At 41.7% G+C, this 26,612-nt stretch overlaps 2 protein-coding genes across 3 annotated transcripts; both read left to right on the forward strand.

The window, feature by feature from the left end:
- Positions 1 to 632: 632 nt before the first annotated feature.
- il20ra (interleukin 20 receptor, alpha) lies at positions 633 to 5,133 on the forward strand (the record flags this gene model as incomplete). The annotated part of the gene is made up of 7 exons (XM_079291215.1): positions 633 to 824; positions 1,522 to 1,642; positions 2,092 to 2,300; positions 2,416 to 2,591; positions 2,702 to 2,846; positions 3,156 to 3,292; positions 4,021 to 5,133. Exons 1-7 carry the CDS (start codon positions 779 to 781, stop codon positions 5,131 to 5,133), a joined length of 1,947 nt encoding a protein of 648 aa, XP_079147341.1. The 5' UTR covers positions 633 to 778.
- A 2,435-nt stretch (positions 5,134 to 7,568) lies between these two features.
- Positions 7,569 to 20,787, forward strand: ehd3 (EH-domain containing 3). Of its 2 annotated transcripts, XM_079290958.1 has the most exons (10): positions 7,569 to 7,822; positions 7,949 to 8,759; positions 11,101 to 11,277; positions 11,881 to 11,978; positions 13,931 to 13,975; positions 16,356 to 16,497; positions 16,632 to 16,731; positions 16,979 to 17,149; positions 18,196 to 18,360; positions 18,456 to 20,787. In XM_079290958.1, the coding sequence occupies exons 2-10, from the start codon at positions 8,533 to 8,535 to the stop codon at positions 18,981 to 18,983; spliced, it is 1,653 nt and encodes a 550-aa protein (XP_079147084.1). In that variant the 5' UTR covers positions 7,569 to 7,822; positions 7,949 to 8,532; the 3' UTR covers positions 18,984 to 20,787. The 2 variants fall into 2 exon arrangements, with proteins under 2 accessions (XP_079147084.1, XP_079147085.1); XM_079290959.1 differs by lacking the exon at positions 13,931 to 13,975 and having other exon boundaries at positions 7,569 to 8,759.
- Positions 20,788 to 26,612: the final 5,825 nt, after the last annotated feature.

Consider the following 26,612-nt stretch of genomic DNA (forward strand, 5'->3'; position numbering starts at 1 on the left):
TAATTACTTCTTACAGTCGGCATGTCTTTTTAAAATAATAAAGAGTTAAATCTGGCCTTTTACTCTAATATAGCCGTATGTGAATTGGCAGATATTATAAAAGATATATCTATCCAAAGACTTTCACATTCAGATGACATATATATTAATTCAAAAACAAAAGCTTGTGCCGGACTGGTAGAAAACCTAAATATAAATAGTGAGGCTTTTTCTAAAAGCTCAAGGCAAGATAAACAGCAAAAAAAGAACACATGTATATACGATCGAAAATATTTTGCATTATTATGGATCAAACTACTCAACCCTGTATAAAGTATCGGAAAAAGACTAGCGAATACTTGGTCTCGACAAGGCCCATTTGGTTAACTTTTGCAGGACTTTTTCATGTGTTTTTGTTTTTTTTGACACAGTATTGCTACTTTTACAAACGTATGCAAGGCTACGAGTATTCCTTATATTATGACATAGGTACACACTTACTTGCACAAGTGTAATGTGCACAAACAAGTGAGGTCACATTCCTTCCTCACACGCGGAAGCACCGCCCGGTGTTCATTACAGTAGCTGTCGTTGAGGAAAAACCATTCCGTTCTGAACGCGTTTCGTTTGTTTTAGCTGATTTATTTTGATCGCGTGGGGTGACATCGGACCACTGACTGGTGTTTTTGTCTGAGGAGGTTTACGGAGCCTCCAGGCCGATGGAGCGGCTGAGCAGCTGCCGGAGGGTCGGAAATGTTGATGTTTCTTGTGAAATTGTGAAAACGCGCTCCTTACCGCGATGTGGACATTAATCTTTCTCTACCTGGGAGCTCTGCGCTGTACAGGTATGACTGCATTTAACTAACATTATGAGTACTAGCTATTGTTGTTTTTCCGTATCTGCTATTTTACAAATTATTTACGTTAGGTCGATTGACTGTAAGTAGCAGCTAAAGTTATATAAAGTATAATTAGGCTACGTCTTAGGCTTTGAATATGGCATCGAGTGAAATGTGGAGATTCAATAAATAATTGACTGACCTGACACTCACTGTGGAGCAGATGTGATTTATTAGGGCTCATTCTTTGCCCAAGTAGATTTATGATGTTTACCCAAATACTCAATTAAAAAAGGCAATCTCAGCACAGAGTGTTTCATATTTACAACCTCCATTGGAAACATTACGCAAATATTATTAAGGAACAAATTCATTTGTGGTGTCTTCTAAGCCCCTGCAGGATTTCCAAATTACATGCATGACACAATAATAAAGACTTTATTGATTCATATTAACTAAACATCAGATCTAGCCACTGTTACTGTGCACATAGTTGCCAAGGCATTGATTAACTTACTCCTTTATATTTTATTGTGTTTCATGAGAAGCCAATAGTATCACAGCACAATATTATTAATTAACAAGTACTTTTGTGATACCGTAAATACAAGAGGAAGTCAGTTCACCATGTCTGCGGGGGAAAAAAAACGAGACAAACATGAGTTTATATTAAATGTGTCATTCTCAACCTGTTTCTCCTCAGTCTCCTCGCTCCCCAGCCCAATCAATGTGAACTTCTCCTCGGTCAATCTGAGGAACGTGCTGCAATGGTTCCCAGGAAGTGGCACACCGGATGACACACACTTTAGAGTGGACTATGCCATGTCAGTAAATATTTAAGAGTTTAAATTAAAAATAAATAAAAGAATACGAATAAAATGTGTTTATTTAACTGAAGTGACCCTCAGAACAAATGTATTGTCTTCAAGTTGCATATACTTTAAGTTCTTTCCTTTTTGGTGCATTACTGTAACTACGTTGGACTTTACCTGGTTAAAAATGAAACTAATGTTTTCATATCGGCCGTTCTTCAGCAAGTCTCAAAGGAAGTTACAGACAAAGAATCAAAGAAAAGAGACGAAGACAAAAGAAAACGAAAGAAAAAAGAAACTAGATCTAACGATTAACTTGTGTAAGCTGAAGCTCCTTGCTTGAGGGGGAAACACACAAGGAACTACATGTGTTTTGAGCTCACTCCCTCCATTATATCCTCCCAGCTGGTCAGGGACTCGGTCATCGTCTGATCTATGTGGGTCTGCTCTGTCTTTCCCAGCTACGGGGACAGTGTTGAGGGCAGCAAAGGAAGAAAGATGAACTGGAGGGAGGTGCGGCGGTGTAAAAAAATAGTGCGGAGCTGGTGTGATCTGAGCAATGAGACGTGGGATCTGGAGCAGGGATACCATGCCAGGGTTCGTGCTGTGACCCGGGGAGCATTCTCCGCGTGGGCCTTGCCACGGAGGAGATTCGATCCAAAGACGGACAGTAAGTTAAAGTGACATTCTGTCTGAAAATGACACGCAGGGGAAGGCTAGTTAACATTCCGACTTGAAATATTTTATACCTACCGCAAACTAAACATTTTGCTCTATCTGTACAGCTAGTTTTGGCCCTCCACTGGTTTCTGTGGAAATAGAGGACAGCAACGCCATCATCACTCTGAAGGGACCAATGAGATATCAGTCTAACAACCACACCCCAGTGATGTCCATGGCAACACTATACCCCCAGATGACTTACAACCTCTCCATTGAAAACAACCATCGCGGCACAACAGTGAGTAAAAATGTATAAAACTTGTCCCACCCTCCTTGTCCCATCCTCCTTGTCCCATCCTCCTGGCACAGACCGGTAAATCAAGCATCTTTGTCCATGTATGTTTGTAGCTCCATGTCCCAGTGGTCTCCAGTTCGTACAAATATCCACTGATGGACTATAATACAGAGTACTGCTTCTCTGCCACGACAAGATTCCCGTCCATGCCGGCCCAAAGCCAGTCTTCAGCATGGCACTGCATAACCACGCCTCAAGGTACAGCCATTAGGTGTGTCTGTGTGACAGGGACAATGTTTTGCTCCCTGTTTGACAGGTAGAAAGGAATGTGACTACACATGAGACAGAAACCAAAGATAAGATTAGGTTTGTGCCTGCAGCCGTTTGTTGTTGGTAAATGAGTTTGTACATTTCCAAAATGAAAAGAAAAAAAAGAGTGAGAGATTTGAGCTTTTATACAATGAGTTGTGATACGGCCTGGTGTTTCCATAGTATTTCCTATATGTACCTTTACACACGTCTGTTTGTATTTGTGTGACATGTTCCTGATTCCCCGTCTCCCTTTAGACCCTGTGATTGGCCAGCTGCAGAGCGTGGTTGTGGGTATTGTTGTTCCATCTGTGTGCTTGTGTATGGTGGTGGTGGTTGGCTACCATCTCTACCGCTACCTGACGGGGAAAGGACAGAAGAGCCCATATATACTGGTAATGCGTACACACACTTTTACACACACCAATAAAGTGCTCTTAAAGTCCAATTGTACAGAAGTCTATGAGAAAATGACCCCACTTCTCCTTTGAGTTTATGTTCTCATTCGCTAGTTTCCCGCCTGATGACAGCATGATGTTGACTTTGTGAATTATGGCCATATTTAGAGTAAAATAGACAATAAAGCTGGGTATGCTTTAGAACGTTGCTACCTTTTGAGTGACAGGTTGCTATATTCTAAGCACTCCCTCCTTCAGCAGCTCAATCAAATGCGAAGGATTTCTTTTGAATCCCTCTTGTAACTACACCACTCAGATATTCAGTGACACTGGGGAATACTCACAGTGCAAAAGCTAAAGAAGCTCTGATTTCCGTTTTACTGGAACTTTAATGTAATGAAAACTTGTGTTAAAGGGTTAAAAAGGCACTCCACCAATTTTACACGGGAAGCCCAGTTTACTTCATGACAAAAGGTGTGTTATAGGCAAAGTGGGATGCAGTGATTTGTGAGTTTGACCCGTGCTCGGGACTAAAAAGTCAAGATATCTCTGCCTCTGCTGATAGTTTTTAGCCGTTAAGCACTGACTTCATTTTTGTGTCGAATTGGTATGTGATAATTCCAAAATACAGTTTTGACTATTGTGTGTAAAGTTCAGTTGAAAGTTGTTTCTAAAGCTGAAAGGTCATTCTTTTAATGCCACACACTTTCTCTTTCAACCTCCAGGACCCGCCTGCTTTTCATCCGCCCGTTCTGACGTTCCCCCCGGAGAATCCCAACCTCATCGTCATCACCATCATCAAAGAGATACAACGAGAAAGCGACATATCAGACCCGGCATGCCCCAAGTTCCCGCGACATGTCACACATTGCCCACCAGGCTACGCTTTCCAGAGGCCCGAAATACCGCCGGAGCCCGAGGAACCCTGGGATGAAATACCGCCGGAGCCCGAGGAACCCTGGGATGAAATACCGCCGGAGCCCGAGGAACCCTGGGATGAAATACCGCCGGAGCCCGAGGAACCCTGGGATGATTCGTCAGTCGACTATGGTTTTGTTGGCGTTGCTCCTAAATTCGCTACCAGAGGAGAAGATGGGAATGATCTGAAAGGTGACGACCAGAAATGCGCAGCCAGAGTCAGTTACGAGAAAAAGGAGTGGAGGGTTGAGGACGGCCAGTCCGCTGGACACACACGGACAGAGACGAGCACACTTACACAAGCGCATGCAGGGCTGCTGACGCAAACTCAGGCACCATTACTGTCTTTGCAGGGAGCAACTATGCGAGAGGTGGATGGAGAGGAAGAGGATCGAGAGTTTCCTGGTTTATTCATAAGCACAACTGGCTTCTTACGAATTCCGTTAAATCCACCAACAAAGGGGGGAGGAATGGGGAAAGAGATGGATGGAGAGGTGAGAGTAAGAAGAGATGGAGAGATAGATGATGAGGTGGTACCCCTTCTTTCTGCTTATGCCTCTCAGAACACCACAGACATGCCTACCTCCCACTCTGACCAGTTCGATTTCTTACCAGATGACTATGGTGTTCTGAGACTGGCTTCTGCACACGAAATAGACAATGATGATGATGGCGATGACGATGAGGAGGCAAATATTTGTTTTGATTGGAATCCCGAGACCGGGAGCCGAGTGTTGCCGCAGATGGATGGGTTGGTGCAGCGCGAGAAAGGGGGAGGGGAAGAGGAGGAGGTTGATTTGAGGTTGGAAAATGTGTTTGTAAGACAAGGGTCCGAGGAAAAGGCAGAGGCACAGAGGGAGAGGGAGGGAGGTGATGACTTTTCGACCAGATGGAACTTGGTAATCTCGATGGACGAGTAGATGATATTCATCAATAGAGTTACACCATTACCACAAAAAAAGCTCTTCTTCTGCACTTATAAATACACTTAAATGTTTTTGTTTTATTTAGAATACATATAACGTAGCTCACGAATCAATTCATTCATTCGGGGTAACCGTCAGCCAAAGTATTCTTCTTGATGTGTTTTTTGGAGACAGATTTAGTGGTAGTATGACAAATGCGACAAAGAAATATTCCTCTGACGTTTACTTGTGACCACAGTTTACTGCAGATACTCCGTGAAGTTGTCGGTAGTTTCAGGTTTCAGGTCCGTTCCAGTTTTAGTCTCAGGATGTCATTATTTCCTCATTGTGTCCGCCTGCGATTGCAGCATTCCTTTTAATACAAATCCGTCACTGCTGACTATGTTACATGAAGGAAATACTGATGTTCAGATAGAAGATACATCTATCATTGTGATTACTGTGTTCATCTATGAAGTCAAAACTACAGCACTTCACTCTTTATTCTGTTAATACTCAGAGTAGAGATTTTATAAATAATGAAGCTGACTGACCTACAGTATGTGTTAATATTATTTGTGCCTTTGCACACAAAAAAATGGCAACATTCATCTTCTATCATCATTTTAGTTCCTTTTTTTTCCAACCAAACACTGACTGCAGTGCAACATTACCGAGGTGTGCAGAAGCTTGGCAGGACATCTACAAGTTATGCAACTGGTTCGTCTGCATTCCATTAACAAGCGTAAAATAGAGATGATTAAATCAAAGTTCACTTTCACTTTGTTGTTCAAAAGAAAGCTGCATGAATGATGTTTCATTTTGTAATAATGGAAGAAAGCATCACACTCTTTCTAATTCATTTTGTTTGCCATGCAGCCCACATTAAGTTATGCCTCAACGTTACATGAAGGACATTTTCACTTTGACTGTCTTATCTCAGCAGTTACCGACATTGTGCTTCCTCACTGTCTCATTTGGGGACATTTTTGGCAATGAAATTCTGTAAAATCTCTTCCTGTTCACTGGTAATCTGCATGAATCGAAAGCTACGGTATGAGGAAATGATACAACTCTACAGGTACTTTCAGGTTCTTGCATTTACACAACTGTTATCTGCAATGCGGTGATGAGTTTGATGCTGTGCATGAAGTCGTATCTTGATTAAATGGTTTTACTCTGGGGAAGAAGTCAGTAATATGTTTTTTAAAGTTTTGTATGTTTCAAGACTACAACATTATTGTATACTCAATGAAATTATGAAAAGTTCACTTGTTCACTCGTCTGTTCTGCTTTGTTATGAACTAAATATTCTGATAAAAGTGTACAATTTTCTCGCTAGAGGTTTGTACTCTTACCAGCTTTTACATATTCTCAGGACGAACCTACTGTTTCAGAATATTCAGACAATAGAAGCATGGTTCAACTTCAACTTTCATTCCTGTCACCTTCCTCCACAAGATGCAACAAGAGAGTGAGTAGAGACACCTGCTGGTCAAATTGTAAACACCAATCACGAAAATTGGCCCCTGAGAGAGTTATGATGATGTCACATTAAGGGATTAATAAGGATAAATGATGAAGTAGCATCTTACTGTTTTGCTTCATACATCATATCCTATTTTTAAGTCTTGTTTTGTGTGGAAAATCTTAATCTTAAAATAAACTGTTAGCTGTTAAATGCAATCGTAAAAAAATATTTTTTTTGAATTACAAGTAAAAAGGAAATAGGCCTCATCTTAAGCACTTGTTTAAATATGAGCTTCTCAGATATTTAAAATGTAACAGCAGCAGTATAGAAATACTCAGTTACAAGTAAGAGCCATGCATTCAAAACGTACAAATGTATTGAAAGAAAAATATACTTGAAGTAACAAAAGTAAAGTAGGCCTACTCATTTGTAGCAATGCCCATTTCAGAATCATTGTGTGTATTATATTTCGTGTTGCATGTGAACAGCACTTTAATGCTGCAGCTATAATAGCCTACTTCATATGCTGCAGCTTAAACTATTTTATAAATTGGTATATATGTCGTATGTCCTAAAAATGATCAAGCAGAAATGCTTAATTGATTGCTTAATTACATTCCACTTTTCCTATTTTGGGATCAAACTTATAGTTTTTATGAAATGGTCGACAGAAAACTAAAGTATATAATAAATAAGCTCTGTGTTGTTAATTTAGAGAGAGAGAGAGAGAGAGAGAGGCATACTAAAATGTATGTAACGTTAACGTGCCTTTAGGTGGCGCGCTGTCGTTACGCGGCAGCTGCTCCATCTCTCCTCCGTCTCTCCTCCATCCATCATGGCGCCGCCCTGCGCCGCTTCAGCTCCCACAGTCCGCGCATCACTAGGGCGGGACCTCGGTGAGATCGGTACTGCGTCTGCCAGTCGTTGGGCACTTCCGTGGGGCTCGGGTTTCCTTCCACTCGGCATTTAAATTGAGCTGCAGGACATCAGCTGCTGCTACATTCAGCGCCGCGCGGTGACAGAAAATAACCAATCGCAGGCTACTCGTGTTTTGGGTTTTTCTTTGTACACAACACAACAGTTGATCCCGAAGAGATTTTGGTGTGGTTGTGGTTGTCTTTGTGGGCAGAAGAGCTGGAGCCGTTGAACAATAACTGCGGTTGCGCTCTGACAGCAGCTCGGTGCATCATTTTCGGGATTCCTCTGCTCGCTGTTGGACGAAATTGAATAGCGGTAACGTGATGTTGTGCATGAGCGGAATGATTTAGGCGTGTACAGGCCAACGTGTTTGTTTAGTGAAATAGATCGGGCACGAAAACAAACTCATTGAATGCGATTATTTTGTTTTGTTTGGCCCAGGAGCACAAGTGGCCTGGACTCGGGAGGACCGATGGACTCGATGACGAGAGCGCATTTGAAGGGTCAGCTTTAAATTCCGATAAGAAAATTAAAACAATTTAGATTTTTTATTTAATTTTTTGTTGTTGTAGATATTAACGGAGACACAATATACTCAAAATAACCTTACACTTGGCTTAATATAACACCAGACCAAGCCTTAATACTATCGATAACAACAACAACAGTCACCGCCCATTCCAGTGAAGCACGACAGACTGACAGACTTCAATTATTACATATTATTTCTCACGTGAGATATAACTTTGACTATTTTAAGCAGATATATGTCACTATCTTTTCTTGTTTGGAGATAAAGGTGAACCTTAAGTTATTTGTTTTTTTTATTAGGTTAGATCTTAGCTTCTTCTTCTTCTTCTTCTTCTTCTCCTCTTATAAGTGAGGACAAGTATCTGATCCCTCAAGGACATTATACATTTGCAGACCTTTCAGGATAGTGCAGTAACCTGGACACTAGTGACAAACAGCATCTCTGACAAGTTACACCTATCAGAGGCTTTACTAGCCTCAAGCAATAAGCAAACATGTTCAGCTGGCTTGGGACCGACGACAGGAGGAAGAAGGATCCAGAAGTCTTCCAGACCGTCAGTGATGGACTTAAGAAGCTCTACAAAACCAAACTCCTGCCGCTGGAGGAGAGCTACAAGTTCCACGAGTTCCACTCTCCGGCTCTGGAGGATGCAGACTTCGACAACAAGCCCATGGTCTTACTGGTGGGACAGTACTCCACCGGCAAGACGAGCTTCATACGGTGAGGAGAAGCAGTGAGCACACACACACACACACACACACACACACACACAAGGCCACCAGACAGATAGAGAGGGAGAGGTCGACACACCCAAACTGACTTTTCCCTGAAGAAGTTTGTCAAGCGAGAGGAAGATGAGTTCAAGCGATAGAAAACAAACAAACATGAACAATATGAACGACCAGTCATCTCACACACACACACACACACACACACACACACACACACACACACACACACACACACACACACACACACACACACACACACACACTCACAGCTGAACTACTAGGAGTCACACTTCTGCAAGCTTTATTTAATCCATTAAATATTGATGTGACGGCCAATATAACACACACAGGCATGCCAACGTAATACATATGGAGGCAGTACTGCATAGCACTGCAGCCCAGCCTGAGGAGGTGTGTGTGTGTGTGTGTGTGTTTGTGTACGATTAGACTGACAGATGGACATCTGTCACCTTAGGTTTTGTTCTTGGGACCTACTTAATAGAACACCAGGTGGAGATCAGCATTAGCCCCGCAAACTTAACAAAGCTTGTTGTTTTTAGCCCAGAATTAAGCAAAAGCAGCGTTTGCTTGCGTAGAAGTAACTGAAGCACTCTTTATTACCATGACAGACATCACGTCAGACCTGCCACACGTTCCTCGGTGATAGTTTTCAGTCATTTTGGACAAGAGTGCCAAATACACGCCTATCTTAACTTAAATTCTGATTTAGTTTAAACTTCTTTAGTATTAAAATAATGCTCCATAGTCAGAGTTGTGTGACCTGGAGTATCTCCGGTATTGGTGTGACAGCTGGGTGTTGGGCCTCTTTGAACTGCAGGAATGCTACCAACGACTCGCCCCTCTGACACACACACACACACACACACGCACACACACTTGCAGAGCATCGTGGGTAATTAGTGGGGTAAGCCTTTTAAAGCCAGAGAGAGGATGCTGTTAGTGACTTCCTGCTATAAGACAGGACAGAGCAGATATCCCTGCAGTGCTCGCTCTCCTTCCTCTCACTGGCACTCTCCCCCTCTCTTCTTGTTACTCTCTCCCCGATGACAACACCCACATGTCCCCCCCCCGCTCCGCGGATATTGTACCAGTAAGATGCAGAATGCACAAACTGCTGACTGAGTAACGCTGGCTTCAGCATCGCTTTCATCGCGTACGGCAGCGACTCTGGATGTGGGAGCAGTGCAGCTCTTTGAAACGTTGCAAAGAGAAGTTACAATAATGATGTTTAGTTACAACACATTTGGCTTCATGGGAATTTAAAAAGTCATAAAAGGAAAAGAAGATGTACGGCGGGGAGTGTAATCTCTCTTCTTTGGAGGTTATTTAGAGGTAATTAATCTGAGCCGGTCTTTCTTTTAAGGCTGAATTTGATTTACTTTCCACCTTTTGTCTCCTGAGTCTTTAAAAAGCAAATTATCCCCAGAATCCAAGTTTTCCTTTTAAGGTGTTTCAAACCTCTAAAGAAACGGTGTCTTTGACAGTGAGTGAAGCCTGTGCCTGTGCATTTTCAGTCTCATCTCACTGACGGCGTACTGTGCGGAATGTGAGAGATTAAATGGTATAATGTGTGAGCTGAGAAGTGAATTCCCCCCACATACATACAGTACGTTCGTCATATTGAACATACAATCTGCTAGATGCATATGCATTGCACAACCTCCAACCAGACCACCAGACGCACTGCACAAACACGTGTGCAGAGGGATGGCTCTACCAGGCACGGCTGACTCTGCTGTCAAGGTGTGTGTGTGTGTTTGTGCCTGTGAAGCAAACAAGGATGTAAAATTCCCCCAATCTTTGTTCCAGCAGCTTATAATTCAAGGCAGATCTGTTTTTGGGTGCTTTTTGAATTTCGTCTTACCATCCAGACACTGCAGCGCCAATCGAATTACAGCTGCAGACGTAGCACACATCTGTCCTGCTGCTGCCTATAGTTGACTGGAGGTATTCAGTCAACTCTGAATGATATAACTGATACGAGGCCAGCTACAAGCAGTTGTGGCAGTGGAGAAATACTCCTTGTTGACTCAGTAACCCATGGTTGGAGAACATATATGCATTCTCTGGCAGAAATGATTCATTTATTTAGAGTAACATCATTTTATTCCGAGACAATTACTTTCAAAGTGAATGCGAATGTCTTATAAAGTCATTAATGTCTTTTAATGTGACTCTACGGTGCCTCGCTGCACAATGCCCTCCACACTATTGTTCATTGTCTCAGATAGCATCTTCTGGAAGGATTGTTGATCAAAAAACGTCTCGTCTCTTGCCTTGTTTTGTGTCACGCTACGTCTCACCTACAGCTACCTGTTGGAGCAGGATTTTCCCGGTATGCGGATCGGCCCTGAACCCACCACAGATTCCTTCATCGCGGTGATGCACGGCGACGTGGAGGGAATCATCCCCGGCAACGCTTTGGTGGTTGACCCCAAGAAGCCCTTCAGAAAGCTCAACGCATTTGGGAACGCATTCCTCAACAGGTAAACACTCTTGCACACTTTCCCAAAGTGCGAGATGACGTGCGCCGACGGCAGATGCTGTTAAGAGATCTGTGGCTGTGAGGACGTAGAGAGGGGGGAGAGGAGAAGAAAGGGAGAGGGAGAGGGAGAGTACTCGTGAAAAGCCACACCACAGCTCTACATTCCTGCGTGATTGAATTTCCCTCTGCTCACTGGTCAGGCCTTTCTTTTTTTTAATGGCTGTCTTCGTGTGTGTGTTTGAGAGAGAGAGAGAGAGACACACACACAGCCAGTCACCTGTTCAGAGTCATCCTTCTGGTGAAGGGAAAGTGCCCAAATATATTTACTCTTGCGGTAGTGTCCTCGCTGTGAGGGCCCCACCGCTGCTGAAACTAGACAGAAGAAACGCTGACCGTCAGTGGGGATTCGTGGGGTTCACAGTGAGGACGACCGCTAACCTGGTAGTATTTATCCAGCTGGAGACGGAGAGATAGAGGAGAGGGAGGAAGAGATCTGGTGTGGGACGGTGTTTGTTGTTAAAACGTTTTTACACTTCTGTCCGGTTTCTTTTACCTCTCCTCGTGTGTGTGTGTGTGTGTGTGTGTGTGTGTGTGTGTGTTTTAGGTTTGTGTGTGCCCAGCTGCCTAACCCAGTGCTGGAAAGCATCAGTGTGATTGACACACCAGGGATTCTGTCAGGAGAGAAACAGAGAATCAGTCGAGGTAAGACTCTTTTTCTCTCTTTTTAAAAAAGAAAAATCTTCCTCTGTTTATGCTAATGAGTGTGAATGTGTGTCAGCGTTCGTTCACTGGACCCATTCAGCTGCAGCCGCCTATAGTCCCACTGAACTCTGAACTACCATGTCAGCATTTCCTTTGGATGTGTGTGTTTATTTTAGCTTTTAGCTATCAGGAGGATTATGCTTCATTCATTTCAAAGAACAGGAAGCGGCGACGAAAAGATGAGCTTTGAAATGTGCTCTCTCTCTCTCTCTCTCTCTCGCACGCACACTGTTTAACGTTTTGAACACTATAAAGTTCAGAACATCATTCTTAGATTTCCCTTTGTTTACATTTCATTCCTCAGTGAGTTTCACTGGGATGAGTCTACAACATTGAGAAAAAGAATACATGAAATTATTACATTATTTGTAGCAGGCCGCTCTATATATCATTTGCACATTTTGGAAAACTCCCAGAATCACGAGAGACATGATACATTTATCACGTTAACTACAATTACTCAGGTTTTTGTGAAAAAAAACTCAGGTAACAAGACACTCTGAATTTTTATTATGATCAAATTGCAAAGACAAAGAGACGCTATATTTATTTTATGAAATGACGACATAAAAGATACCAGAGGAATGTCTCTGACTGTGATGCCGCGGTGCATTTATTGCACTAAGAGAGGGAAATAAAGATGTTTTCTATGACTTGTAACATGGAAAAATATAAGAAGCTGCACCTTAATTAAGGGCCAATTGAAATGAATGTAAAAGAGGGTGTCACATGGCCATTTGTTTCTTGATGCATCCCATCTTTTTACACACAAAACCCAATTATCTCAATTTGATGATTCACTGGTGCCTATCTCTTGACACCCAGGTCAGCTCATGGGAGTTTTCTAAAACTGAGCATTTTTCACAAAAACACAGAGAAAGGTGAAATAATCAAATGGAAGCGCTGTGGTTCTTAATTATACGTGAGTGAACCAGCAGTGGGCAGATCCCAGCCGTGGCGTTGAACTGAACGCAGAGACTACAGTTTGAAGAGAACTTTAGGTGTGAAAGGCTTAGAAGAATTCCTCGGGGCTTTCTTACAGTTTGATGTGTGTCCGGCATGGCTGGCATTCCCGGAGCTAAATGCTGGTATTGCCATACCAACCGCTAACGTACAACAAAAGAGCTGGGATAATAAAAGACAGCTATAATTTTCCCCACATTCAGCCACTCTTACTTGAATTCTCCCTCTATTGGCTGTCACCACAGTGCATTCATCATTGAGTGCTGACAGTATCACAAAGAAGGAAGGTTTTTTTCATGCAAAAAAACCCTCATAATCAAATCATCATGCATGATGAAATGTAGAAATGTACTTATGAAGTTACAAAGTCCAAATAGAAACGAGGAACATATTCTGGTCACAGAGTTCAGCGCATGACTTCATAGCAGGGTTGGGTCTGGGTTAGTGTTTGTCATGAGAACGTTTCTGTCTGCAGCTTTTCAGCGGAGAATCAACTGTTCACATCTGTCAGCACAATTGGAAGAAGTTGAATTGAAGCAGGCCGACGTCGGCTCCGTTTGTTCGGTCAAAGTGTCCCGCGAACGTCTTGTCAAACCAAATAAACAGCGCAGTGAGGTGTGACCCTGCGGCTGTCTGTTTGATATATAAACAAAACGCAGGTTAAACGTGACATCTACTGAGTCAGCACAGCTGTGTTTTCTGTGGTGACAGAGTGTGTGTGTGTGTACGGTGAGGCTTTTGATCGTGTGTGTTCATTTTCTTGTCATCGCATCCTTTTGTCTTTTGCACATCGTGTTTTCATGCTTCATCTGTATGTTGTTGTGTGTCTCTTCATGCTATCATATGTTTTCTTCCACCCCGTTGCGTTTGCGTTGTTTTCTTCAATGTCTTCAATGTCTGTATTTATCTTTGTGTGTGTGTGTGTCCAGATGTGGAGTCGGGCTATAGCTGCCTACATAGATGTCATTATGGAGGTATTGTAGATAATAAACCTGAGCATCAACCAGCTACCAAAAGGCTAATTAAAGTGATACTTTGAAGGATTTATGGACTGCTACACCTTCTTCATCAGACTCTTGTCACATGGTTTGGGGGAAACAAAGTTTACCTTGTTGTATATTTTATACGGATTTGTCATACGTGTCTGTTTCCTTTAGGTTTTCACTGAGAAGGATATTTCAATAATTACTTTCCAGATGCTGTGAAGTTTATATTCATGATCCGAAGAGGATGAATCAGAGGTTTTTTTTTATATTTTCATTTGATGAACGCTTTTGTCCATGACCTTTCTTTTGGATATTTGTGTTCTCCGGAGGACGAGTCCTAAAGCAAAATTTCCACAACTAAGACAAAATAATATTTTGGGGGACAAATTTAAACACATTTTCTAAGTAAGGCCTCTCAATTTGATAATACTGATACGCCAACAGCATTACTCTAGTGTCATCCTTAGACATAAATATTAGCTTTGTATATAAGTTATAAGAAACTGGAAAATATTGTGGGTATGCATGAGCCCCCCCCCCCCCCCCCCCCCAAAAAATACACTTGATTGTTTATTTGATCCCTTGAACTTAACTATACCACCAGGCATGGGACGATATCATTCATGTCACGATTTTACTGACCGAAATAATTACGATTCACGAAATGATCCTTTTTTAAAGTCATCAAAATATACTTAAAACATACTGTAATCACTTTACCTTACATTTAGTTGAGAAATAAATACATTGGTTTTTATTGAACAATCTTTTTATGAAAAAACAAATATTTAAGAAATCATAAAGTTTATCTGCATAAATAAAATAGACACGCAGCATTTTGTGAGTCTGTTCTTTCTCACTTGACAATTCCTGTATTTTTTTAAAATCAGGCTCTATTTTTCACTTCTCTACCACGATGGCGTCTTAAACAGCTTTTTGAAGTCACACGTGTGACGATATTGACAGTTATCCCGATAATGGAAATTAACCACAATCAACTTATCGAATGTGGCGCTTCAGACTTCAGTCTTGTTTTTCCCCACATCATGTGAAAAGTGCTTCTCGTGAAGAATGATCCACTAAAATTCAAAATATCAGGGCATCTCTCTCTTAACCCTCCACAGCCGTGTGTCCTCCGTCTCCTCTCAGCTGTGCTCGTTTAGGACAGGAAGTCACAGCTAAAACCAATTTCCATGTTTTATTGCTACAGCTGCCAAACATTTGCTCACACCCCAGCGAGTAATTATTGAACACTCAACACCGGTTTTTAATAATTGCTGGTAAAGTAGCCTTTGAGGCATCATGTTAGCATCAACACTAGAATAAATATAACTACATAAAATACACACAGCCATTGTGGAACTCATATACCTTGAGTATTACTATTCCTCTTCTGGGAGGAGCAGCAGTTCAGCCGCACACAATCTTTATCGCAGCTTTGTCTGTACACTAAGTGACAACAGGTCAAAGTTTTCACAAACAAAGCTCTTTGTGAAATGTATTTGACATTCGCTGTATTAACATAAAGCTTCTTACTATCAATTGAGAGCCAATGCCTCCTAGTTTCTCTCCCATAATCTCAGCAGTAACAGGTTTCACCGTTGAATCGGCATCTCTTATGCGTATTTCGGTGTTTGGAAACTTTAGCTCACTAATCCTTCGTTCTGTTCTTTGTTCTCCTCTCATATCCTGTGGAATTCCTCCACGTAAGCCTCGGTCTTGTCCTTGAGCAGGATAGAAAGTCAAAGGAGGCAATGATGTATTCCTGCTGACAGACTTAATCGTTGATTCATTTATTCATGCAGTATGGAGGCATTAACCCATTCATGCACTCATGACCACCATGGTTGCATTTCCCACAAAAGCATGTGAGCCAAGTAAGGCAGTAAAATATCATTGTTTTTGGTTTCCCCCTCATTATTTAGTTTAAAAACGCCACTTAGTTGAGCCCTGGCAGAACCGCCTCCATCTGTAAACAGACGTTCTTTTCTCTCAGCATGTTGTGATTTGTCCTTCGTATTGCCTCTATGACCTGAAGCCATTCTAATAGTTTCTTCTTGGGGAAAATTGCAACATCACAGCTGTTGTTCATGGCTCAGCTCATGGTTTATACATAATGTTCTTATTATGTGAACATCTTCACAAAAAAAACTCAGTGGACTGACCTGTTCCTCAAAAGTAGCATGAAGTGAAATGCCTCTCTTAAATGCTATTTTGACACCGGTATGGGATGAGATCAAAGAAACAGGAAGTCAAAGGGAGACGCAATGAATTATCTCTTTCTCTCACAGTCTCATTTTCTTAACTAAACCTTCCCGTCCCTCCTAATTGAAAACCTAATGTCGTCCTTGGATCCTCCTCCTCTCAGGCTATGACTTTGCAGCTGTCTTGGAGTGGTTTGCAGAGCGAGTGGACAGGATCATATTACTGTTTGACGCCCACAAACTGGACATCTCTGATGAATTCTCAGATGTGATAAAAGCCCTGAAGAACCACGAAGACAAGATCCGGTACTTGCAGACACATCCAGTTCTACACAAAAGAGACGAGAGTAGTCGTTCTAGATTCATATCAACACGATATTGTCAGCAGCTCTTTGCTTTCAGTCAACATCAACGCTGTTCTCTCTTGTTGCTTTTGGCAGGGTGGTGCTGAACAAGGCTGATCAGATAGAGACCCAGCAGTTGATGAGAGTGTACGGTGCCCTGATGTGGTCACTGGGGAAAATAGTCAACACCCCCGAGGTATAGTAAGCAGGACGAGTTTGGGTTTAAAGTGTCAACACTCACTGGTCGGCCTGATGCTTGTTGTGGATACAATGCACCGCTTTTTATCCCTCGACTTCATCTGCATGAAACAGCACATTTTGAAATGATTGAATCGTGTATAGATCAGTGCCTTTAAGAGTCAACAGTGAGATGCTATTAGCTGAATTGTGCCTTGTTATGTCTTTTGTCTTGTTGATTTTCTGTCCGTCTCCCTCGCTGACAGGTGATCCGCGTCTACATCGGCTCGTTTTGGTCCCACCCTCTGCTGATTCCAGACAACAGGAAGCTGTTCGAAGCAGAGGAGCAGGATTTATTTAAGGACATTCAGTCTCTACCGAGAAACGCAGCGCTCAGAAAACTCAACGATCTGATCAAGAGGGCAAGACTAGCCAAGGTAAGGCACGAATGAAAGGACACGCGTTGATGGAGAATCTGCGACGGCTTGCTGACTAACGGCAGCAAGAGTGGATTTCTTTCTCTTGGGATGTTATTTGACGAGTGTATATTTTAAGCACACGTGTGTGTGTGTGTGTGTGTGTGTGTGTGTGTGTGTTTCCTATTTGTTCTTCCCATCACTCACTCGAGCTACCCGCCCCGTCCAGCTGTTAACCTTGACAGAAAAAGCTTGTCGCTCTCACAGAACCAATAGAGATAGACAAGTGTGGTCCTTCTCCTCTGAGTGAATTGTTTCCTGTTTCCTCTCCGCACAGGAACTCAGGTATGACAGGCGACAGGCCACTGCCTGTTGTAGTTCGAGGAAACGCTGAGGATGCACACACACACACACACACACACACACACACACTCAAGTACACACACAGATTTATCAAACCGAGAGTTGAGCCTCCTTTCCTGTCTGACAGCTGATAGTGTGTGTGTTTGTATTGTGATGAGCTTCAAGGACACAAGGTGGATTCAGGGAAACTCACAAAAAATGTCACCAAGGCAACATAACAAAAATATTTTTTCCCGTTACTTTTGCTGTGTGTATGTGTGTATGTGTGTGTGTGTGTGTGTGTGTGTGTGTGTGTGTATGCATGCTGTGCTGTATGACTAATCTGGTTAAAGGAGTGTTAAGTGTCCCCAGACTCCAGGGCTGCAACAGTCTGCGGCTTACAATGTTAGTTTCATGTTTATTAGGATCATTACAATGAAGTATGAGTGAAATGGTGAAATCCTGAAGTCGCAGTTAATTTAAAGATAGTCTTCATAAATGTTCAGAGCAGGATGCAGGAAGAACAACAGATTTTGGTCAATATAGCACACACTGGGGGATTTATTCCCTTAATCGACTGCATTTACCATCAACATCCACATCAAAGGTTGGAATTTTCCCTAAAAGGATTGTAACTTTAAAATACAAGAACTTTTAAGAGGCCGACTTGCTTACTTGCTGTACATTTTCCGTTGAGTAACTGAGCTTCCACTCTCACCATGCAGGTCCATGCCTTCATCATCAGCGCACTGAAGAAAGAGATGCCCTCTGTGTTTGGGAAGGAGAACAAGAAGAAGGAACTGATCGGCAGTCTTGGAGATATTTACAAACGCATTGAACGAGAGCATCAGATATCACCCGGAGATTTTCCTAGTCTGAAGAAGATGCAGGTAAACGGGGAAGAGCTGTGTAGATTCGCAGATAGAGGGATTAGAAAGATGAGATCTGAATTTGTGATGGTTTTTTTCTGTATTGTCTCCTTCAGGACCAACTCAATTCTCAGGATCTCAACAAATTCCAGCCTCTGAAACCCAAGCTTCTGGAGGCGGTAGATGACATGCTGGCCCACGACATCGCTGGCCTAATGGTGCTGGTGCGCCAAGAAGAAAACCAGCGTCCCAAGCCGGTCGTGAAGGGCGGCGCGTTCGACGGCACATCGGACGGCCCGTTTGGACACGGGTACGGCGAAGGGGCCGGCGAAGGCATCGACGAAGCCGACTGGGTCGTCGCTCGAGACAAACCGGCGTACGACGAGATTTTCTACACGTTGTCCCCCGTCAACGGGAAGGTGACTGGAGCCAACGCCAAGAGGGAGATGGTGAAGTCAAAACTGCCCAACACGGTGCTGGGAAAGGTCTGGAAGTTGTCCGACATCGATAAGGACGGGATGCTTGACGATGAGGAGTTTGCGTTGGCCAATCACCTGATAAAAGTGAAACTGGAGGGACATGAACTGCCATCGGAGCTGCCTGCACACCTGGTTCCTCCTTCCAAGAGGAAAATACCTGAGTAAATGTAAGGTTACATCATCCCCTGCCCCAAAAACCTGGAAGTAGACTTATCCCAATTAATATAGTCATATTCCTGTAGCATTATAGCAAAGAATTGTACCCCATTTCCAACTGCTAAGAGGCAAATATTACAACAAAATATTCAGTTTCATTCAAATAAAAATAAAGAATGATAATTATTGCTAATGTACTGTTAGCATGTGGATTGAAATGATACATTTCTTCAGTGCTGAAATAGCTTTTACCACGGAAGAAAATCCTTACGAGTGTCCTTCCATCAAGACAAGTGCCCTCTTTTGTATTTCAGGGTATAGATATTGGGAGGTAGGACAGTTAGAGATGTTAGGACGACTGATAAGGTTATTCGTAAAGAAAAGCAATTAAAAAAAATCTGAAACACTGGAATACAGGAGAATGTAACGTGATCCAAACTACTGGAAGAAAATGGGAGAGATTCGACAATGTGGAGACAAAAAGAAAGGATTGGAAGGATCGTTCTGGGAGAAGGAAGATTTCCTTTAAGGGTTTCCTGTCAGGTCGCTTGAGAATACACGAACCAATGTGTAGAAGCGCGGACACACACACACACACACAGATATGAACACAATTCTGGCTATATGATTTATATCATTTACTGTAGCACCTGGATTAATGGGAAACAAGTGTGGGGAAAATTAAGAATGACAAGTGGTTTGTCTCTTTTCTGATTTATACATTGTTCGAAATATCATTAACATGTTTGGAAATACTGTGACTATAATATGGACCTACACAATGGGGTATTGTTTGGAGTGTTCAGACATCCTCAGCATAAATGTATTGTGCGGACTTTGAATGTGGAATGTGTTGACATTCACCTTCTGTATGCATACGACCACATGTATCAGTGTTATTATTTGTAACGTGTATGTATTAAGTCTTACGCTTCACACAGGCTGCTGAGTTGGGAGTATTCAGTGGGTTGTTAATTGAAAAATGGATGAATTACTTATTATTATATACCTTGTGAAAGTGATCTAACCTAACCTAACAGTCCAGAGAGTGAAAGCACACCTGTTTGCTTCTTTTGTGATGATAACAAAACACTAATCAAAGCATTTTTTTAATGAAAATGTGGCTTTCCAATTGATGTGTTTAAAATGTATACATGTAATAAATGTAATTGGATTCACTGTCGCGAAATTCCAGTATGTATGTATGTGTGTGTGTGTGTGTATATATATATATATATATATATACACATCACATATACATCACGTAAGGACTTTATTTGTAGTTTGTCACCTGTGAGAATCTTGGTAGTAAGATGAAACATCAAACAAACTAAATGTGGGTTCCCACGTGATAAGAAATGGTGTTTTATGAGTGAGGCAGCGTTTACCCAGTTTGAGCTCTACAGAAGTGACTTCACTGAAATCCCCGTGTGCGTCTGTGTGGCGTTACTGTGAATCTGCTGTACATAATACGACTGTTTGCATTCCATGAACACAGATTGGGAAATCATCCACATCATCTCGGGTGCCGTATGCATCACTTGCTCATATTTCACAGACGAGCCAGATCGGAGCCGGATAACTTGTTGGATCTCTGCTAAACAAAGTCCTTGAAATTCACAAGTTGTTTTCGTACCCTGACAGATTGCAACATGAAGTCCTGTGTGCTGGTAAATACTCCAAGGGGAAACACTGGCGTTCTGTTTTTCTTTTCTTTGTTTAAGATGGCCATGCATTGCTAAATCTGTACTTCACTGTTTTTCTGTCGACATTAACAACAGTCCAAATGTGTAATAAAAATTAATTTACTCTACTTTTTTTTTGCCTTGTTTTGTTTGTGTTGAGAGCAATTATATAGGAGAAAATCATACGCTGCTGAAGGAAATTAAGAACCATTCTGTAAACGGGTAAATAGATCTCCAGGATTTTATGTTGAAATTTTGTCTTTTCCACTCTAATATAATGATAGTTTGTCTGACAAACAAAAACGCTAACTCATTAAGGAGAAAACTATGTTATTATTATATCGTTAATTATTAAAAAAAATCACACTGGAGGCTTAAACCGTCGGTCTGAAATAATTCTCTAATGTGCAAGTCATGAGATTCACACTGGACAACTATACTGTTGTCAGTAATGTATGGAGCAAATAAGTCCTGATGTGAAGAATGGTCTTTTATTCTGCTGTAAAACAAGGGTTGATGCCACTTATAGACTTTCTTTACACTGTGTGCTAAAAGAGGAGGATAATCAGACGCAGACTAAAGTGAAAACTAAAAACAGAAACTTACCACGAGACAAGAGGATAAGAATTTAAACACTATTTTCTTATTTTAGGGGTGTATCAATGAGATGCACTCAAGGGATTCTATGAATTACAAAAACGTGTTAAGCTTCAACTAATAAAAAAAAGGGTGGAGATACTGTTTGGTGCAAAAGGAATAGAAGTGAATTTCTTCATGTGAAGCCTGAAGTTGGCCTTAGTTTAGGGAGGGTTTCTATCAATGTTACAGTAAGTCAATGAGACATAATTCTGCTTTAACTGCAGTGTGAATGTGTGCAATGGTCCTTTAAAATGTTCTGTTCTGTATCTACACGAGGGCCAGATTCACATGTTATTATCAAGAGTCACTGACATTGACCATAACATGACACGAGCTAAAAAAAGAATGACAGGAAACATAGCATGAAACATTAGGCATTACAGATATTATCTAGGGACTTCCACATGTGTGTGTGTGTGTGTGTGTGTGTGAGTGTGTGTGTTTGGCAGGAAATCAGAGCATCCCCTCGGACTGTGAGACCCCTAAAACATATATAAATACACACACAGGGAAGATGTAGCACTCTCTCCTCTCACACAGGAAGTTCTGTTCTTGTCTGCCATTTCCTGTCTGTCCCACCTTCACCCACACACACACACACACACACACACACACACACACACACACACACACACACACACACACACACACACACACACACACACACACACACACACACACACACACACCCTCTATCATATACTAAAGTTAATGTTTTTGTTGTAAGCAGTTTTTGTTGCAAGAGTCAACTTCAATTTTCTTATTCATATTATTTTTCTTAAAGTGCACTTGAGGGGAAGAACCCAGAGGAGTTTAGGTTTCTAAAGTAGATATAATACATGTTTTAATGACACAAATAGTGTAAAACAGAGCAGTTACTCGTAACAATGGTGAGTGAATATTCAGGAAGTGTTGCTCTGGATCATAAAACTAAAAACAGAAAAAGGAAAACTAATTTGTGAACAGGAAAAAGTAATGAAAAAAAACCAGGAAAGCTATTTAAAGTAGCATTTTAGTCTTTCCTGGAAATTGTGGAGAAATGAGACAAGACCGGAAAGAGACCAGAGAGAAAGACATCGATGGAGAGCGTAGAGAGAGTCAGAAATAGCTGAAACCTGTTTGTCTCTGTTTGGGTTGGTATCTTATCTCTTCAGGAGGGAACACGGTTCATCTTGAACAGGTTTGTCGATGAAAAAGACGTCTGTCAACAGTGAAATATGAACGTTTGCGTGCGTCTGCGTGTTTGTCTGGCGGAGAGGCACGCACAAGGACACACGAGGGAGCTGGTATCTGAGAACACAGGGTGGGGACGATGCTCTCAAAAGCACACATGCATCTCCCTGTCATGACTGATTTAAACACAAGCTAACATCATCCTGAGCTTTGTTAGAAACTGCAGAAATCATTGTATGAGTGTACATATACACTGTATGTACCAACATATTGTCTCCTTCGGTGCATTTATATTCATTCTAAATGTCACTCGGACTGTTCAGTGGGTTTGTTGGTGACTTCTGCAATGATCCACTACAAAGTGCTCATACGTTCACACTAAATCCAGTGCCTGACTCGCCTAACAGTTGCATGACATGATGCATGACAGTTACGCTGGTATTAAGGGGGTGAGCACCGAGACTCACCAGGAGGTGCAGAACAGATAATAAGTCAGGGTACTTATGTGGACAATAATCAGAGGGCCAATACTCAGCACTTGTGAGTACCCGCCTTTTCACGCACCAACTATCTCTCTAGATTTATCCCCGCAAGTTCAGCGACATGATCCCTCACCAGCTTCCCATCGCCGGGGACTGAACCTGGCTCAGACTACTGCAGTTGAGGACCGTGACACATCCACTCGTGACTCACAAGTCATCGCTGCTTCGACGTGCGTGTGCGTGCGAGCTTGAGGGTGGAGTGGTCACAGGGTCGGCCGAGGGGTGACACCCTCCTGTTAATTGCCCCCCCCCCCCTTGTCTCCATGGTGACAGAAGGTGTGAGAGAGCAGGGCACGACAACAAAACCATATTTCACATTATTGTACACAGTACGACAAGACAACACATCACACTATTGAGATATTTAATGCATTATAGTTTCTATCTGAGAGACCTGGAAGTTATCCTTCTTCTTTGTCAAAACAAGACAAAACTTCAGCTTTTATACCATTTCTCTTCTCGACACTATCATAACTCCTGTGACAGCTACTGCACTCATCATCTTTATGTTAATGTCCATCCATTTCTGCAATGTACCTTCCTCTGAAGTCAGTCATTTTATGCATTCATGAAAAGTATTTTTGAACTCCCTTTTCTTCAGTTCATGCCAAATTTGGTGACTTTCCTGTATTAAGTGCGCCTGTATGTCTGCGTGTGAGTGGAAGTGCGTGTGCTCGACATGCAGGAACAGTTTCCTGAGTTTTTAATCATTGTTATGCAAGAGATGTCCGAATGAGGAATTCTCGGATACGTTATCATTAAGGAACATTATGTCGTTGTTTTTTTTTTAAGAGAGAGCAGGCACCAGACTGACTCAGCTGAAGAGGACGTATCTATTCAGGCAAGGAAGTTAACCATTCATCAATATTATTCTTAATAATTAATATGAGAGCAGTGAGTTCAAGGTGTTGAGTTCATCCTAAACATCTATATTCTAATGTCACTTCAAGGGGAACTTACCGATTCTACACATCAAGTTCACATTTTTAACAGACAGCCTTTGGATTAAAAATATTGATGTTTACCAGGCAAGGAGGGTCTGATGAAAGATGAAGATGAAAGAAGTTGCATCATGGGAAGTGTATCCAGTGTTTTTGGAGTCTAGGGTCTAAAGAGTTGGAATATTTTGTCCTCTGATGCTTCCATCTGGACTGTTCTTGTTTTAATTAGTCTCTTGTGAGTTCCCCAACCTAACATACCACACTTAAGTGCAATCCTGTATGGTTGGAATACTCCTTTGAGTGGATGTTCATGGAGTACTGCACTAAAGTGCATCTAACTGCAAAGATCCCTACAGTTGTTGCAGTTATGGAACAATTCGTTTTTATAGCAGTCGAGAAAGTGTTTTCCACTTTATGGCAGAGGAATGCGTTGATGGGAAGTTTTAACATCAGATTTTTGTGTCAGTTCCTATCAGTGTTTCATTCTTAGATATAGATTAGGCGCTAGGTCACTTCCCACCATCGAATCCTCGCTTCACTTGTGGTTTAATTCTGCATTTTCCAAGACTTTTTCAGCCTGGACACTTTGTGCTTTAACTGTTCAATTTTGCTTTGTTGTGCTTCAGGGCTGAGCATTTTCTGCAGGCAGGGTAGTCGTCCTGGAGAGCCGGCTGACTGAAAACGCAGGGAATACTGAATCACTTGATCAATGAGCGTCTGTTATCTGAACTGGTCAAGAGCCATGTATGAGGAGAGGATGTGCAGCGAGGTAGTTATTGTGAGCTAAACATTTTCCTCCTTATTAACAGGATGTATTCCCAGAAAAGAAACACACACAAAGTCGAAATATAAACACACTGGTAATAAAAACAGTATTTTTGAAGTTGGCAGTCCAATTGAAAACAATAACAGAAGCACTATTACCCTCAGTTGCTTCTCTTCTTTCCTGTGATGTATCAATAATTTCATATCATATTCCAAATCTATAAATAGACACAAAATTTGACACATCCCAAGTAAAAATATCTGAGATTTTCAAATGTCCCTCGATGATTTATCAATTTCTCTACTCAGATCGGCCTTTCTGGTGTTCAACCTAACACACATACAGATACATGAAACTAAAATATGACTGGAAGAAACAAAAGAAAAACAAACACCAAAGACTAAAATAAATGAACTCTGATTCTCCACATTCCTCTGCTGCCACCGAGTGGTCACTCAGGGGCCGTGAGTTACTGTAACATTGTGTTATATTCAGGTCAGTATAGTGTAAATCAAATAATACAACATTTGTTCGAAGAGATGGTTTTTTTTGGAATATTCATGTTAGGACACATTTTAATTTCTTTAATTACATGCAATGTTTATATATTTGTGATAAGTTGAATTACTTTAGTTACGAAAAGTACCGAGGGGACTTATTTGCTTTCTGGTGGAGATTCCACAGATAACAAGATTGATCCCCCTCACATACCTGCTAAATATAAAAGTTACAGCCGGCTAACTTAGCTTAGCATCAGGACTGGAAACAGCTGCCCTGACTCTGAATGATTTGTCTGCACGCTCACAAATTGTCATGTTACCTCACCTGTGCCAGAGTGGGTAAAACTCCAAATAAGGGTAAAACTCTCTTTATTTATCAAATTTTTTTTGTGTTCTTAAATGATGTCTTATAATATTCTTAAATGTTCCTACAAATGTTCTTTGGCCAGTTCTTTGTGTTCTCTGATGAATTAGCTGACTTGGAGCTCATTTGCTGAGGTCACAAACACCTGGAAAGAATCATAAAAGCAAGGCAAGAAGAAGGAAGTTATGATGAGTTAATTTGCCGTGAGCATCGATGCGTCATGTTGGCAAATAACGCCCCCTCCCCCATCACCCCCACCGCATCACCGCAGTCTGTAAGGTGAGTTTTCCATTCTACACTTTCTGAGCAAATTTCCCAGTAGTTACACCTGAAGCAGAATTATATTATACAAGTGTTTTACCAAAATCTCCTTTGAGAATATTTGGATTTGACAAGGCGTGAGGTTATCAGCTGTTTTTCTTTCATGTAAAATCTTATTTTCTTTGTATATTTTCCTAAAGGTTTTGAGCCTTGTAGGCCGACATATAATAAACGGTGTCCAACACATGTCTGTTTTAATATAAAGGTATCAATGAGTCAAATTTGCTTGCTGAAGGAGATATTTTACTGTTTACACATGCACGACCGTGTTCGTGCATTCTCGTTGCATTACACCCCTTCCTCTGTTACAAACCACAGGTTTCACTTCGAGGCTGCAGTGAGTTGATTTCTGCAGCAGTCAGTGCGTCCGTCTGTGTTATTGATCTGGTTGTCTCTTTACCCGTGTAAGTAACATTATACACGCAGGCTGTATTCCTTTCTGTTCATTTAAATGCACATTATGAGACACAGTAACAAACACAGAATACGACAAACCTTAAATGCCAACAAGTCACACAGAGATACAGTATGTAGAATCTGGACCTGTTATCATTTGACATTTAGCTGGGAATCAAACTAGCGATACAAATGTGTTGATTCAGGATGATTTGACAAGTGTGTGTCTCACATTAGAACTTAAGTGGGGAACAAGTGGTTAAAGTGCAGCTGGGGGCCCTCCCCACCTCCGTCCCTTCATTTCCTGTCAA

Source organism: Melanostigma gelatinosum (assembly GCF_949748355.1).
Source record: "Melanostigma gelatinosum genome assembly, chromosome: 19".
Taxonomy (NCBI): Eukaryota; Metazoa; Chordata; class Actinopteri; order Perciformes; family Zoarcidae; genus Melanostigma; species Melanostigma gelatinosum.